We start from the raw sequence: 17,620 nt of genomic DNA on the forward strand, positions 1-17,620 counted from the left end.
AGCAGCCAATTTGTGCATAAAATGATTCCACACAGAACAATGTTAAAATGACAAAATGATCAGTTGAGGAATAAATATTGGTCAGGACACTGGGAATTTCTGTGTAAATGAGCAAACATCCTCCAAATTTCTGCCAGAATTTTATCAATATGTGAGTAATGAAATGTTGGGTATAACCACACTTTAAGTTAGAAATCAAGTTGTGTTCAGTTCTGGTCCCTCAGACACTTTGGGGAGATTTAAGCTCTGAGTGCATTTCAGAAGTGCCAGAAGCTTGGTTCTTTAAGACTGAGATATGAGGAAAGAGTGGAATGGACTCCCAGTAGGGTAGCAGAGGCAGAATGGTAGAATATTGAAGAAACTATTGGAGCCTATGATAGGGAAACTCATTCCCACTGGAACACTTCAGATAACAGCCTTTGTTCAACTCACATTGATTGCACAGCCTCACCTCCCAGTAGGCCCCGCCCACGTACTTTGAGGCCCCGCCCCTGCAGGTTCACCCGCGTTGTGCGACTCATCCGTGGACCCGCCCCCTGCTAACTGCCCCGCTCTGTGCGCCGGAACCGTGGCCCCGCCTCCACGTTGTGGCCCCCTGTCGATTCTCCCGCACCGCGGCTGCTGAGCTGTGGCTCCGCCCCTGCTGACTGCCCCACCCCCTGCGCCGTGGCCCCGCCCCCTGTTGATTCTCCCGCGCCGCGGCTGCTGAGCTGTGGCTCTGCCCTTGCTGATTGAGCCTGAGTTGTGGCCCCGCCTCCCGTTGATTCTCCCGCGCGCCGGCTGACCCATGACCTGTGACCCCAGAGCTCGGCGAGATGGCGGTGCAGCCGCGGGACAGGTTATCCGGAGTGGAGAGCGGGCAGGATGGCGGTGCCTTCTTGGCCTTCTACAGGTCCATGCCTGAGAAACCCGACACTACCTTCCGCGTCTTCGACCGCAACGATTACTACACGGTGCACGGGAAGGATGCGCTGTTTGCTGCCAGGGAGGTCTTCAAAACCAACGGGGTCATCAAGACCCTGGGATCTGGTGGGTGTTGGTCCTCGAGGGGGGAATAAAACCAACCCTTTCGGCCTGGGCCGCAGCTGATGAGTAGCGGAGCTTTGTAGAATAGGAAAGTCACAGTTATGATTCCTGGCCTAAATTGATTTCAGTTAGGATTAACTCAGTACCTTAAGGTCGTGAGGAACAAAAACCAACCTGGGTGATATTCTCTTGTAGCTTTTTGTCTTAGTTGGGCCACCAATTTCACACTATATGTAGATAAAGTTTAAAAGAGCCGATTTGCTCGGGATGAGGACAGAATTGGGCATGACTGACTTAGTGAGTGGGTAAGAATGTGGCAGATGGAATATTCTTTCTTTTGGGCCTCCTTATCTCGAGAGACAATGGATACGCGCCTGGAGGTGGTCAGTGGTTTGTGAAGCAGCGCCTGGAGTGGCTATAAAGGCCAATTCTGGAGTGACAGGCTCTTCCACAGGTGCTGCAGAGAAATTTGTTTGTTGGGGCTGTTGCACAGTTGGCTCTCCCCTTGCGCCTCTTTCTTTTTTCCTGCCAACTACTAAGTCTCTTCGACTCGCCACAATTTAGCCCTGTCTTTATGGCTGCCCGCCAGCTCTGGCGAATGCTGGCAACTGACTCCCACGACTTGTGATCAATGTCACACGATTTCATGTCGCGTTTGCAGACATCTTTATAACGGAGACATGGACGGCCGGTGGGTCTGATACCAGTGGCGGGCTGGCTGTACAATGTGTCTTTGGGGATCCTGCCATCTTCCATGCGGCTCACATGGCCAAGCCATCTCAAGTGCCGCTGACTCAGTAGTGTGTATAAGCTGGGGATGTTGGCCGCTTCAAGGACTTCTGTGTTGGAGATATAGTCCTGCCACCTGATGCCAAGTATTCTCCGAAGGCAGCGAAGATGGAATGAATTGAGACGTCGCTCTTGGCTGGCATACGTTGTCCAGGCCTCGCTGCCGTAGAGCAAGGTACTGAGGACACAGGCCTGATACACTCGGACTTTTGTGTTCCGTGTCTATATATTCCGTGGAATATAACGTGGAAAAATGTGAGGTTTTCCACTTTGGTAGGAGGAATAGATGTGCAGAGTATTTCTTAAATGGTAAGAGATTAGAAAGTGTAGATGTCCTTGTCAATAAGTCACTGAAGGCTAACCTGCAAGTGCAGCCAGCAATTAGGAAGGCTAATGGTATGTTAACCTTTATTGCAAGAGGATTTGAGTACTGAAGTAGTGAAGGCTTGCTTCAGTTGTATAGAACCTTGGTTAGATTGTACTTGGAGTATTGTGTGCAGTTTTGGTCCCCTTACCTTAGCAATTGGCCTTTATAGCCACTCCAGGCGCTGCTGCACAAACCACTGACCACCTCCAGGGGCTTACCCATCGTCTCTCGAGACAAGGAGGCCAAAGAAGAAGAAGACCTTAGGAAGGATATTATTGCCACAGAGGGAGTGCAACGAAGGTTCACCAGACTTTTTCATGGGATGGCGGGACTGTCCTATCAAGAGAGATTGGGGAAACTTGGCCTGTATTCTCTAGAGTTTCGAAGAAGGAGAGGTGATCTCATTGACACCTACAAAATACTTAGTGATAGACAGGGTAGATGCAGCTAAGATGTCTCCCCTGGTTGGGGAGTCTAGAACCAGGGGGCACAATTTCAAAATAAGGGGGAAGCCATTTAGGACTGAGATGAGGAGAAATTTCTTTACTCAGGGTTGTGAATATTTGGAATTCTCTACCCCAGAGGGATGTGGGGAAGCTCAGTCATTGAGTATGTTTAAAGCAGAGATTGACATTTCTAAATATAAATGATGTACTGGGATATGGGAATAATGTGGGGAAAAAGGCATCATAGTGGATGATCAGCCATGATCATATTGAATGGTGGGGCAAGCCCGATGGGCTGAATGGCCTACTCCTGCTCCTATGTTCCTATGACTGGAAATATGTGCTCACCTTAACTGTCTAAGCTCATGTGTGAAGAATAACCACTTGGATGAATAACTGGATGTCTTTTGGTGGCTGTGGAATACTCTCAGCCAGAATCAGTAGGGGGAGGTGAGAAGAGGAAAGAAAAATGGGGGACAAATTCTATTGGTCCTTATCAATTGCGGAGGCACTGGCCATAATTCTCCATTCTTCCTTAGACTCAGGTGTGGTGCCAGAGGTCTGGAGAATTGCAAATGTTATACCCTTGTTGAAAAAAGGATGTAAAGATAAGCCCAGAAACTACAGGCCATTCCTTTAACTTCGATGGTGGGGAAACCTCTAGAAACAATAATTCGTGACTGATTTAATAGTCACATGGACAAATGCTGGTTAATTAAGGAAAATTAAGGAAAATCCAGTTCTGGATTCGTTAAGGGAAAATCATATTTAACTAACTTGGAGTTTTTTTGAAGAGGTAACGGAGGGTTGATGAGGGCAATACTGTTGATGTGGTATACATAGACTTTCAAAAGGCATTTGATACAATGCTGCACAACAGACTTGTGATCAAAATTATAGCTAATGGGATAAGAGGGACAGTAGCAACATGGATATGAAATTGGCTGAGTGACAGGAAACAGAGATTAGTGGTTAATGGATGTTCTTTGGGCTGGAGGAAGGTTTGTAGTGGAGTTCCCCAGGTTCAGTGTTGGGACCCTTGCTCTTCCTGAAATATATTAATGATTTAGACCTTGACATAAGGGCAGAATTTCCAAAATTTGTAGATAATACAAAACTTGGAACAATTGTGAACTGTGTGGCAGATAGTGTAAATCTTCAAAAGAATGTAGACAAGTTGGTGGAATGGGTGGACAAGTGGCAGATGAAGTACAATGCGGAGAAATGTGAAGTGTGTCATTTTGGTAGGAAGAACATGGAGAGACAATATAACATGAGTACAACTCTAAAGGGGGTGCAAGAGCAGAGGGAACTGGGGGTATATGTGCATAAGCCATTGAAAGTGGCAGGACAGGTTGAGAGAGCAGTTAATAAAGCATAGAGCGACCTTGGCTTTATTAATAGGGGCATAGAGTACAAGAGCAAGGAGATTATGCTGAACTTGTATAAGACACTAGTTCAGCCTCAGCTGGAGTATTGCATCCAGTTCTGGGTGCCACACTTTAGGAAAGATGTGAAGGTATTGGAGAGAGTACAGAAAAGATTCATGGGAATTGTTCCAGGGACGAGGAACTTCAGGTATGAAGATAGATTGTAGAAGTTAGGACTGTTTTCCTTGGAGAAGAGAGGTTGTGAGGAGAGTTGATAGAAGTATTCAAAATCATGAGGGGTCTGGACAAAGTGAATAGGGAAAAACTGTTCCCACTTGTGAAAAGATCGAGAATGAGAGGGCACAAATTTAATTGGAGTAAGAAGCAAAAGCGACCTGAGGAAAACCTGAAATAAAAACAAGAAATGCTGGAAATACACAGCAGGTCTGGCAGCATCTGTGGAGATAGAAGCAGAGTTAACGTTTCAGGTCAGTGAAGGGTCACTGACCTGAAACGTTAACTCTGCTTCTCTCCACAGATGCTGCCAGACCTGCTGTGTATTTCCAGCATTTCTTGTTTTTATTTCAGATTTCCAGCATCTGCAGTATTTTGCTTTTATGAGGGAAACCTTCTTCCCGCAGCAAGTGGGATAGGATCTAGAATGCACTATCTGTGTGTGGTGCAGGCAGGTTCAATCAAGGCATCCAAAAGGGAATTAGACTTATCTGAAAAGGGAGAATGTGCAGGGTTACGGAGCAAAGGCAGGGGAATGGCATTAGGTGAATTGCTTATTCTAAGAGCTGGCACAGACACGATGGGCCGCATGGTTTCCTGCGCTGTAACAATTCTGTAATCCCTCTTTTTGCAGGAAACAATAAAATTGAAAGTGTTGTGCTGAGCAAAATGAACTTTGAATCTGTGGTCAGGGATCTTTTGTTGGTCCGACAGTACCGTGTGGAGGTTTACAGGAACAAAGCTGCGAGTAAGTCCTCAAAGGAGAATGATTGGTACTTGGCCTGCAAGGTGAGTGTTGCTAAACGGTAAAACTCTTCAATCACTTTAAACTTCCACTCTTAAGTCAGAGCTTTTTAAATACATAATGTTGCAGTGGCGAAGTGGGGAAAAAGAGGAATTGTCTAATGGATGGCAAGCTTTTCCTTGCAGTGTGAAAGAGGTGTTAAAAGAGCTTACCTGGAAATTCAAGTATTGGATTGAACCCTTGGAGATGTCCAAGGCAATAACAAGCGATTCAAGACAGAATTCCAGGGTTGTGTGTTTGAAGCAATAAGTGCACTTAAGGAATGGCTGTGGTGAAAACAATATTGATTATGGATCATTCCAGATCACTAGCAGCTTCCTTAATTTTAGAAGGTACTGCTGTAATGGTAATAATGCAGCAGTGAGAAGGGTAAGGGATTATTTTTAAGAATGGGGTAAAGGCACCAAATTTTCAAGAAGGAAAGGCAGACTAGGAGTAAGAAAGACTAATGAGATAGAATAGGACAGGGTAAATGTCAAGGCAGATATCTTGATGAGATAGAGATATTCATCTTCTTTAAGGCATGATGTTGTAGCAAAGATATGTGATGCACTGATAAGCCCATTTGTTTGTGAAACTACTGTTACCCAACAACAATATTCAGAGGAGTTTTTTTCATTGTGATATATTTGTAATGTGCAAATCTCTAAAATTACTGCTTCGTAAAAATCCAATTTTTCTACCTTTTCTCTTCATAGGCCTCTCCTGGTAACCTCACTCAGTTTGAAGAGATTCTTTTTGGCAGTAGTGATATGTCTACTGCCGCAGGTGTAGTGGGCGTTAAACTGGGCACTGCAGATGGGCAGAGGTTAGTTGGTGTTGGTTATGTCGACTCCACGCTCCGGAAGCTTGGAGTCTGCGAGTTCCCGGACAATGATCAATTTTCCAATCTAGAGGCTCTGCTGGTGCAGATTGGACCCAAGGAATGTGTGCTATCAAGTGGCGAGACTGCAGGAGACATCACTAAACTCCGACAGGTAAATCTCTGACATTGTATTTAATGTTTGGCGAGAATGGGTAAGCAGGACATGTGAATTTTAGTTGCTATTCAAACTTGCAGAGCTAATAATCACAATATGGCAACACTGTAAATGAGGCTCCCCATTGCCTCAGTTGGTGAATTTGCTGTTTGGAGAAGAACTAAGGGTTTAGGTTTAATCTGTTGTCTGTGCTTTGTTAACTGATCTCAGCTGTGGTGCTACAAACAGCTGGTTGCTATTCAACTGAGAAGAGAAGAATGACTAGTTCTAGAATTAGGCTAAAGAAATGAGGTGGCCCAGATATTTGATGATAGGACGGTCAGAAGTGGAGGTGGCACTGAGCCCGGCAAATCAGAGTTGGGACAATGAGTGGGTCAGAGACGGGATTGGATACGGAGGAGGTCGAAGAGCTGTCATCACACCACTAGTGGTGGGAGGCCTGCAGCTATAGTTTGACAGGTGTTTACATTTTTAAAAGCTGTTTACATAGTTCAATTATAAACTTGCCAACAACAATTGGGCAAAATTGTGCTCATATGCATAACTTCTAATATGCAGATTATGCACCAATTGGTAACTATTATGATGCAAGGTGACTTTAGCCTTTTTTAGTTTGTTGATGTGAATGACTGAGTAGAATATCAAGTTCTTTTGGGATTATTTTATCTGCAGTGCAATAAAAGCATCTGGAATCTCATTGAAGATCTTGGTGCTCATTTCCCCTGACACATGACTCTTGCCCTTCCTTCAGCCCATCTTTTCTGAAGGCAAGTCACCTATGTTGGGTATGGGTTTGTGGACGTTGCTATTTTTTCCACTCGCCTTATCTAAGTGGACATTAGCCTCAGCACTGAATGTTGACAAGCTATTTGAGTGTGGTGTGGCAAAGCCAATCACAATCTTTTCCTCCCTCATTATGCCCTTGGTTTGACCAAATTTTGAGTATTGTGAACAGTTCTGGGGTGCATATTATATAAAGGATATCAAAGCACTGGAAAAAGTTCAAAAGAAATTTCAAATGCTACCAGAGCTAAGAAGCACAACTATCAGGAAAGACTGAAAAGGCTGGGGATCTTTTCTATCGAAAAGGGAAGTGGAAGAGGTGATCTGTTTCGAGGTTTTTAGCATTAAGGTGTTAGGGTAGACCTAGAAAAGATTTTTCCTCTTGTAGGGAGTCCAAAACTTGGGTTAGACATATAAGATAGCCACTAATAAATAAGGAATTCAGGAGATACTTTTTTACTTCAATGGTGAGAATGTGGAACTTGATACTGCATTAAGCAGTTAAAGCAAATAGTAAAGCTACATTAAAGGGAAAGCTAGATAAATACATGAGGGAGAAAGGAATAGAAGGATATGTTGATGGGATGAGATGAAGGAAGGTGGAAAGAAGCTCATGTAAAGTATGAACTAGTTGGGCAGAATGGCCTGTTTCTGTGTTGTACATTCTATATAATTCTGTGTAAGGCTGATGCCTACACAAATGTACTTTCCAGTCGGGTTCATTGGAAAGCATTTAAGAGCAGTGAACCTAGTAGAAGTTTCCTCTGCAGTTCAGGAATTGTCATGCCAATTGTAGCATAGATTTATCGGGCTGAGTAACCTGTTTCTGTACTACAGAATTCCAGTTAATGTCCACATATAGACACCTGCCAGTGGAGGCTAACTGGCCAATGATCAGGAGCTGGAATCTGGTTAGTTTTTGCTCTTCCCAATCCATGGCAAGGCACTTGATTATAGTGGTGGGTGGATGGTTTACTGAATGGCAATCAGGAGGGAGAACCCTGGCTGACCAGGGCATTGGGCCAATGCGGGTACACCAAATGCTGTCCCAGATAAGCTCATTTTAACTCAGCACAGGCCATAATCTGAACCTGACACTTTCTGGCTCTGCGTGGTTTAGTGCTTCATTGGAGGGTATTTTTGTTCAGTGGGCTAGTGATTTCTCACAGACAAGGGACAGGAACATAGGAACTGGAGTAGGCCATACAGACCCTTGAGCCTGTTCTCCAGCCTGAACTTAGGAGTTGTCTGATCTTCATGGCTTAGCACAGAGCATGCATATGACAATTGAGTTTGGGTAATTTTCCTGTGTATGAAGTAATTATGCTCGCTATTTAAAGAAACCAAGCTTTTCTTTTGTTCAGATTGCACATTTTTGTCCACGGAGTTTGAAACATTTCAGCTAGTGTACATTTCAGTCATTCTGCACTAAGACAAAATGCTGTTTTTTTACTGCCTTTCTTTGATTATCAATCAGTGTCATGGGGAGTTTTTTTTTGAGCAAAGTTATGATGGCCATTGCTTATGCAATTTGTGACCAAGCTATTAGCTGGGATTCACATTTTAAAGGGCAAAGTGATTGGTAAAGGCCTCTGAATGCAAAGTATTTAACTCTGGTTGCATTTGAAGGAATGATTTGATTTTTGATCTGAGAATTTTTGCCAGGAATTCATTCTTTCTGCCTCTCTCTCTGCTGCTCTGTCGCTCAGAGTAAAGCAGATTTCGCCAAATTTCTTTCTGTTCCCACAATTCTGTTTTTAGTAGGGACTCATAAATGGGTAATGTGCTCATATCCAGCCATTTGAAAGCACAGCACATTGGCTTTGTGGTAAACATGTTGGAGGGAATCATTGCTGTCTTGAGATGGAAAATCAATTTTTTAAAAAACTTGCATTTATATAGTGCCTTTCACATTGACAGGATGTCCTAATGCACTTTACAGCCAGTGAAATACTTTTCAAGTATAGTTGCTGCTGTAATATAGGAAACGTGGCAGCCAGTTAGCGCACAGCAAGTTCCCACAAGCGGCACTGTGATGCTGACCAGATAATCTGTTTCTGGTGTTATTGATTGAGGATTAAAAGTTGGCCAAGACACCAGGGATAACTTACCTGCTCCTCTTCGTAATACTGCCATGGGATCTTTTAAGTCCACTTTAGAGGCAGACAGGACCTCAGTTTAATATCTCGTCCAACAGACGACACCTCCAACGGCACAGCTTTCTCTCAGTACTGTACTACACTGAATTGCCTGTCTCGGTTTTTGTGCTCAAGTCCTAGAGTGGGGCTTAAACCCACAACCTTCTGACTCGGGCGAGAGTGCTACCCACTTAGTCACAGCCGACATGTTTTTTGTGTAATTGCATTTTGATTGGCCTGTTGTGTATAAACAGCCGGGGTGGGGGTTTGGTGGTTGACCAGCTTCTATAATCACCATGCAGTGCCTTGGTAAGCATTCTGTTAGCTTTGAAATATCCAGCTAGACTGAGCCATTTTGTATTTATTGATGGATAATACAGGTAGTACAACGAGGAGGAATTTTGATAACGGATAGAAAGAAAAGTGAATTTACAAATAAAGACATTGTACAAGATCTGAACCGCCTGCTGAAGGGGAAAAAAGGGGAACAGGTGTCGAGTGCTGCTTTGCCAGAGATGGAGAAACAAGTGAGTAAAGTGGCCTTTGTGGTTTGGTCTACAAAATGGGACAGTTATTGTGTTCAACTAAAGCAAAATACTGCGGATGCTGGATATCTGAAATAGAAACAGAAAATGCTGGAAATATTCAAATCCTGCAGCAAGAAACAGTTAAAGTTTCAACGTTTCAAGTCTGACCTTTCATCGCAACAGGCTTGAGTATTTCCAGCATTTTCTGTTTTATTTCAGTTGTGTTCTATGTATCTTAGCACTGCCTTAAATAGTTAAATGGAACATTTCCATCTGTGTTCCATCAAAATGTTTCAGGCTTTAAGTACCCTGTTTATTAAATTACTGATTCATTTTTATGCTCATCACAATAAGTAACTGCTAGAAAATGGAATACCTTTTTCACTTATGAAGATAAGACTCTGACCGCAGTAATTTTCTCTGCTGTCCCTACTTCATGAAGGGTCTGTGGCTAACGGTAGGTGGGTGGCTAAACTGTTTCTAAGCCTCTGTAGTTGATATCCTGAAGGGGCTGTAATGAAGTGTGGCAAGTGAAAAGATTGACTTTCCTGACCCTTTTGGAGGAGAATACAATTCATAAACTCTCCCATAGTAATATGAGTAAGAGCAGCCCCTTGTGAGTCATGCAGGTGAATCCACGTCTCTCTATCCTGTGCCGCTTCTGTTGGTACTGCGTCCACACTAAAATTTACACTTCCCTGAAGGTTTATGCATTGAGGAAGCGTGATGTCTATGAAATATTTATTTAGTCATTTGGTAGTACAGAACTTCAGTATTGCTAAAAACAGACATTTTGTCAAAGCTTTTTGTCTTGCACTCATCAGAGCCAATCGCAAGAATACCAATGTAAGGGAAAGCAAGAAATTTATGCTGTATGAAAGAGTGCTGATTGGATGGCAAGTGGACTCTGATTGGTAGAGGTGCTGCTATGGAGAATGCACCAGTTTATGGTGACTGACAGTTAACTGCCAAGCTTTGTTTGAAATTTAAACCAGGCAGCTTGACTCCGATTGGTCAAGGCATTGCCCTGAGGAATGAACCAGTTGTCACTTGTTTAGCTGAAACAGACGCAATGTGTGTGCATGTTCTTTCTGTCTGCACAGGACAGAGCCCTGTATCTTAATATATGTAACTTCCAGCACATACAGATATGCCACACTGCGAGCCCGACTGATAATCTTAAATTGGTTGTCAGTGTAATTCTTAGCACACTGAAGATTATTTAGCAAATGTTGTCCAATCGCGGAATCCCATCTAATGTCGGACACTGTTTTGTGTTTTGCAAGCACGGGCTGATTGGGTACGGCATGTACTTTGCCCATTGCGAACAGTGGAACGGCGATGTTGTTTGATACGATCTGCCTGTCTTTGGGATGTACGGCCTTTATACCTGGCATTGAAATTCATATGTCGCAGTAATCATTTGTGTGACAGGCAGAGCGTCTTTTTGGGTTGATGGCAGCATCCTGTTAGTGGCGAACACCACATGTGTTGCTACTGCATATTAGCAATGTGAAACAGCTAGCTTCATCTGTTGCTCAAATTTTTGTGATCCATTACCCTTCCAGGGTAATCTGAGGTAGACTGGGCACTTTTCACATCCGAAAATGACGGCCTTAGGCCCGTTCATAAGTCTGCATGATATACAGCGAGAAATGATCTGATCAGAATAGCCATTGTCACGCAGAATGCCTTTGATTCGCCATGTTTCAGCATCAAGTTTGCAATGGCCCAAGCCGCTAACAGTGTGATGCTAGGCTCCCAGTGTGGCACATTTGCGCGTATTGAAAACTACATATATTAATACACAGGGTCTTGGTCTTTGCAGACAGGAAGAATATGCACACACATTGTGCCTGTTTCAGCTAAACAAAATAAGTGACAGCCTTTCGCTGGTTCATTCCTCAGTGCAATGCCTTGACCAATCGGAGTCAAGTTGCCTGGTTTAAATTTTAAACAAAGCTTGGCAGTTAACTGTCAGTCACTGTAAACTGGTGCATTCCCCATGGCAACGCCTCTACTAATCAGAGTCTACTTGCCAACCAATCAGCACTCTCTTCTCACAGCATAAATTTGTTGCTTATCCTTACATTGGTATTCTTGCGAGTTATCCTGATGAGCGCAAGATGAAAGCTTTGACAAAATGTCTCTGTTTTCAGCAGTACTTAAATATTTATTTGCTGTTATAAACTCTGAAATATTCGGTGTTTATCTCCCTGACCTGATAACCTGTCCTGCCATGAGCTGGAAATGCTACCTAGCCTACAATGCCATCCTGTAATTTGGCCTCCTTCACTTAAAAGTAAAAAAAAATGCTGAGGTGGGCTGTTGGATTAATGGTTAAATATTCTGATCGTTTTCAAATTTGATTCTGTTGGTTTCAATTATATGGAACCAAGTTGACTGCTGTGGCAGATCCGGTAATCTAATACCTGAGCAAGCTATTAACAATACTCTAGTGTACGCTTAATCATGGAGCAGCCAGCTTGACTCACTAATTGAAGCTGGAGAGGTAGAACCTACCACTGGGGGTTGGGGTTCTTCCCACTTTATTCCAGAACCCCCTGCGAGCCACTGCCCAGCTTTAAGGTCCTGCTGCCTGAGCAGGTGACATGAAGCTTACCAGTTCTGTGCTGGTGAACTAAGTGGTCCTAGCTGATTAAACTCTCCTTACTTGGAGCTTCCTGAGCCTTGGCTCTGCCACATTGCACCTCTGTGGGCTGTGTTTTTATGGAATGTCCTCTATCAGGCAAACAGAAACTAGAGCTGTGTAGATTTTTCACAAGCTTGGAGAATCTTGCATGAATGACAGTGGTCTCTGTGTGTCAGATATCTGACTAGCCAAAAAAATACACAGTTGATTTGCATTGAAATGAATTTTATTACAATGTGGGTACAGAAGAGTAAGTTTGTGAAATAAGCTGCAACTAATGTTCCCTCTAAGCTGTGTGGCCACAGACTGAAACGAATCATCCATGCACAAAAAAAAATTAGATGGTATGTTGGCTGAATCTACATGTTAATGCTCAGTTGCAAATGCTAGACTTCAAGGATCTATCATATGTAGTTGATAAGCACATCATTTTTTGTTACGATTAATGCAGCTTTACATACAGTAACAGGGACTATGTGGCTCATGGAGTTTTTTTTTTATTTTAAAAGGTTGCCATGTCTTCTGTTTCTGCTGTGATCAAATATTTGGAGCTCTTGTCTGATAAAACTAACTTTGGCCAATATGAACTGATGACCTTTGACCTGAACCAGTATATGAGGTTGGACAATGCAGCAGTCAGTGCACTCAATCTTTTTCAGGTGAGTGCTGGTTCTGACCCTTTATACCCGTCAGTCGGAAGCCAACTGTTCTCACTCAGAGCGAGGAGAGACGATTCCAGCACATTAACCTATAGCTTCTATGAAGCATGTCACATAACTATAACAGTTCAATATTTCACAAAAAGTTGTGTGACAGTACATATTTCCAGTGGTTTATTAAAGGGAACTTCAGTACTGGGGTAAGTAAGATGAATTAATGTACAGTACTTTGCACAATGTGTTAGAAATTATTCAGCAGGAAAGAAAATTCCAGGTTAGTGTAGATAGTCTATAAAGGTCACAGAAACATAATGACTGGTGTGATGCACTGGATAACTGCACAAGGCTCTTTGTGGAGCCCTGTAACTAAAATTGCACTAAACGTTAACTGGGAAAGGAGGGCAGTTATTGGTACATGATTCAGATCAAGATAAGTACACTAAAGAGCCATGTTAAATTACCATGTTGCTGAGAATATACTGCAGACTGAAGCACAGCTGGTATGCATTGTTATATGGGAGAGGTGGAAGTGTTAAATTTCCTGTTCTATTCCCCAAGATATATTCACGCCTTCCCCTTTCTTAGATCTCCCACAGTGCACTTTTTGTGGCTGAGTGCATGGTCTGATCCCAAGTCAGTGATATCCTTAGTCTGCATTGTGCTTGAGAGTAGCATCAGGATGTTTCTTTTTGTTCCAGTTTCTTCCACCTCCCATTGTCCTCTCTATAGGGTAATACTGATTATAGCACACTTGCTCTAGTGCAGCTGTGATTAGCACTTCAGGATATGTGGGCCTTGTAAGTGCAAAGCTGGGTCCTTCTCGATGGTAACCCTCCATTGTTTACCACCATATGTGCAGGTGGAAGAGGATATTTAGGCCATCTAGGTATTCCTTCCAGAGAAATTTTCCAGTCCCTTCCCTTCAAGCATCCAACCACCTTTTTTATTTACACAATATTTGTCTGCACAATCCCTGGAACATAGGAATTGATGTACGGAAAAAGACCATGGCCCATCTAGTTTGCCTTCTACCATCCTGGTACTTGCACAATACAACAAAAATGGAGTTGTTGATTAATCATGGAGTCATTATGGCACTGAAGGAGGCCATTCTGCCCATCGAGTCCGTGTAGAGTAATTGTCAGTCCCTTTCCTCTGCAAGTTTTTTTTTTCTCAAGTGCCCATCCAATTTCCTTTTGAAGTCATTGATAGTCTCTGCTTCCACCACCCTCATAGGCATTGAGTTCCAGGTCATTACCACTTGCTGTGTGCAAAAAAAAGTTCTTCCTCACATCCCCTGTGTATCTCTTGCCCAAAACCTTAAATATGTGATCCTCTCATCCTTGTACCGTCAGCTGTATGGGAACAGCTTCTCTTTGTCTACCGTATCTAAATCGGCCATAATCTTGTACACCTACATCAAATCTTCCCTCAATCTCCTATGCTTCAAGGAGAACAACCCCAGCTTCTCCAACCTAATCTTGTAACTAAAATCCCTCATCTCTGGAACCTTTCTGGTAAATCTCTGCACTCTGAGGACCATCACATGTTTCCTAAAGTATGGTGACCAGAACTGGATGCAATACTCTAGTTGTGGCCTAACCAGAGCTTTAGCATAACTTTCCTACTTTTGTACTTAATACTTCGATTTATGAAGCCCAAGATCCCATATGCTTTGCTAACTACCCTCTCAGTATGTCCTGCCACCCTCAAAGATCCATGCACATGAACCCCCAGGTCCCTCTGTCTCTGCACACTGTTTAGAGCTGTGCCATTAAGTATATATTGCCTCTCTATCCCTTCTGTCAAAATGCATCACCTCACACTTGTCTGTATTAAATTCCATCTGCCACTTGTCTGCACCTCCTGCTAGTCTGTCTATGTCCTGTTGCAGTCGATTGGTATCATCCTCTCTGTTTGTCACACTTCCAAGTTTGGTATCATTGGCAAATTTTGGAATTTTGTCTGCATTATAATATTCAAGTCATTCATACATATTTAAAAAGCAGTGGTTCTAGCACTGACCTTTGGGGAGCACCGCTGTCTACCTTCCTCCAGTAATCAATCAATCTCTTATCAGTGAATCTACAGATCCAGACATGAAGTGAAGTCAACTAGTGGTGGAAAACCCTAGGCCCAAGTCATCTGTTCCTCTGCATGCTACACTTTGTCATATGTCATGATCAAATAACTTCCTTTTTTCATTTATTTTTGTAAGTTTCTCTCTTTTCCCCCAGTCCTTTTTACTACCTCTCTGGAAGTGCAAACACTTTGGGAAGGAATGATTTTGAATGTTTTCAAAGTTGATGTCACAAGACCATTGTGATTTATTGCCCCTGTTCTGTGTGGCCTAATGTGTTGCAGAGGAGGCAGGTAAAAGGGAAAGCAAAATACTGCGGATGCTGGAAGAAGGGTCACTGACCCGAAACGTTAACTCTGCTTCTCTTTCCACAGATGCTGCCAGACCTGCTGAGTATTTCCAGCATTTCTTGTTTTTATTATAGGCAGGTAAAAGGGATGGTTTATACATAATACAACATATCAGGGAGAAGCTAAGGAAAAACATACCAAACTGTATCTTTAATAGGCTTTTTAAAGGCTGATAGATTTCCTTCATTCCTCTCATAGCTAGGATATCCTGCTACCAGTAGGTCTTCTGTCTCCTGACTTGGCTGAGATGCAGCGAAACTCAGATTTCAAATTGGATTTAGGCCTTCTCGTTCTTGGTAGATAGAACTTTGCACTCTCTTCTCTGTCATAAGTCAATACTAAAATGCTTTTGATTGTGGCAGAATTGAAAAGGTGTAAAAACGAATGGTTATCGTATTGTCACTGATACCCACAAAAAGGTGCCCTCCCGTCCTTTAAACAGGTTTTGCACAACATATTAATTCAGGAGGCTGAGTTATGAATTGGACCTTAAAAGTTGCCTAAATTTGTTGTTGCGAAACCAAGGTAAATGGCCCTAATGCAAGATCAAAAGGAAGAGAAAAGACTTGGGGGAGACGATTGAGTAGCGGTAATGTCGCTGGACCATTAATCCAGAGGCCCAGGCTAATGCCCGAGGGACACTGGTTAAAATTCCATGTAAGCTAGTGCAATTTAAATTCAATTAATTAATTTAATTAATCTGGAATTGAAAACTAGTCTTGTAATGGTGCTGTGAAACTATCATTGATTGTCGTATCTCGTACACTAATGTCCTAGGGAAGGAAATCTGCTGTCCTTACCTGGTCAAGCCTACATATGACTCCAGGCCCACTGCAATGTGGTTGCTTCTTGCCTGCCCTCTGAAATTGCCTAGAAAACGACTCAGTTCAAGGGCAGTTAGGAATGGGCAACAAATGCTGGCCTGCCAGCAACACTCACATCCCATGAAAAAAATGAAATTTTAACATCATTTACTTCTCAATGTTCAGTAATGAACCTGTGCCAACAGTTGAATGAGGCACACAATGTTTACGGCCCTTTTAAATTCCGGAACTGTAGAACAGCAGTTTGGAGTTGTGCAAAAATTAGGCCAAATCCAAATGATTTGGTACTTCTTGTGTTTTTCGTCCATTTCTAACTCTCATTTTCTGCCAATGGTGGGGTGAAGGCATGCACAAGAGGTCAGAATTGGAGGAATGCAAACATCTGCGGACTGTATAACAGGAGGATGTTAGAAATAAGGAAGTGGTAGGCCATGGTGTTGCTGGATTAGGAGCCAGTGTAGGTCAGCGCAAAGCGATGATGGGTGAACGTAATTAGGATATGGCAATTGTTCATTATATTGACAGTGATCGAGGATGATTGAGTAGATCTCCGTTAAATGGAATGTTATACTGTTGCTGTTACAAATACAATATCATGGTGAGGAACTGCCACAAAATAATCGGGAGGGTGACGAATATGACCTGCAAAATTCTTTTTGTCTTAGGGCTCATCAGAAGATGCCAGCAATACCCAGTCGTTGGCTGGTTTACTGAACAAATGTAAGACCCCTCAAGGACAGCGCCTCGTCAACCAGTGGATTAAACAACCACTGATGGACAAGAATAGGATTGAGGAGAGGTAGGCCATTTTATATGAAAAAAAATCTCTAGTTCTACAAGTAGCAGCTGTCCTATGGTACCTTGCCCAAATGGGCATTCTTTGCCTCAGCCCAGAGGTGAAGATCATTAGAGTATTCAACAGAGGTACGAAGGGGTTGGACATCTTACCCGAACCTGATCTTCTCTTGGCTGTCAACATGCTTTACTTTTCAGTAGGGGGAATCACTGGCCAATGATGAGAAGCAAGATCCCAGGCTGACTTTTTCACTCAGATCATGCATTGAGACCAATTATATTGATCCTATGACCACAGCAGCTGCTGATGTCTGCTAACTCATGCCTGTGACCTTCCTGGTCTTTGTGGCTTAGTTCTCTAAGGGATGTAGATTTAGTCACTGACCCTCATAGGGGAGTATGGTCTACCTTATTTTGTGTGATTTGCAAAAGTGATTAAGAGCTGCAAGTTGAAAAATTATCAAGCTTAATAATATAGAGGGGAAAAAATAATAAACTTGTCACTATGTTCCCCGTGTGGACTTTGAACCTAGGAAATCACCATATGGTGTCATTACTATCTCAATGCATAGTGCGTTCAGGTTGTTGTCAAAATCTCAAAGGCATTGTTTGGGAGTGATTGAGCAACATTATTCCCATTTAAAGCAGTTTTTTATTAACCGCATTTAATGATGCAGAGGTAAATTGAGCTGAGTAATGTACGTTGTACCATCTCCCTCTCTGTTAACTTGTAACCAATGATAGAGCTAGCAACTCAAGTTATGCAAGGTTTAGTCTAGTTGAGACTTTCATTG

The 17,620-nt window shown here is 42.9% G+C and overlaps 1 protein-coding gene across 1 annotated transcript in view; it reads left to right on the top strand.

The window, feature by feature from the left end:
• The first annotated feature begins 684 nt into the window (after positions 1–684).
• msh2 (mutS homolog 2 (E. coli)) overlaps positions 685–17,620 on the top strand; it is a 73,714-nt gene continuing 56,778 nt past the window's right edge. The window contains exons 1-6 of the mRNA XM_068045228.1: positions 685–1,029; positions 4,867–5,021; positions 5,736–6,014; positions 9,319–9,465; positions 12,628–12,777; positions 16,697–16,830. Coding sequence (XP_067901329.1) covers positions 816–1,029; positions 4,867–5,021; positions 5,736–6,014; positions 9,319–9,465; positions 12,628–12,777; positions 16,697–16,830 — 1,079 coding nt within the window. The 5' untranslated portion in view covers positions 685–815. The remainder of the gene's footprint in view (positions 1,030–4,866; positions 5,022–5,735; positions 6,015–9,318; positions 9,466–12,627; positions 12,778–16,696; positions 16,831–17,620) is intronic.

The sequence above is a fragment of the Heterodontus francisci genome, chromosome 13, assembly GCF_036365525.1.
Source record: "Heterodontus francisci isolate sHetFra1 chromosome 13, sHetFra1.hap1, whole genome shotgun sequence".
NCBI lineage: Eukaryota > Metazoa > Chordata > Chondrichthyes > Heterodontiformes > Heterodontidae > Heterodontus > Heterodontus francisci.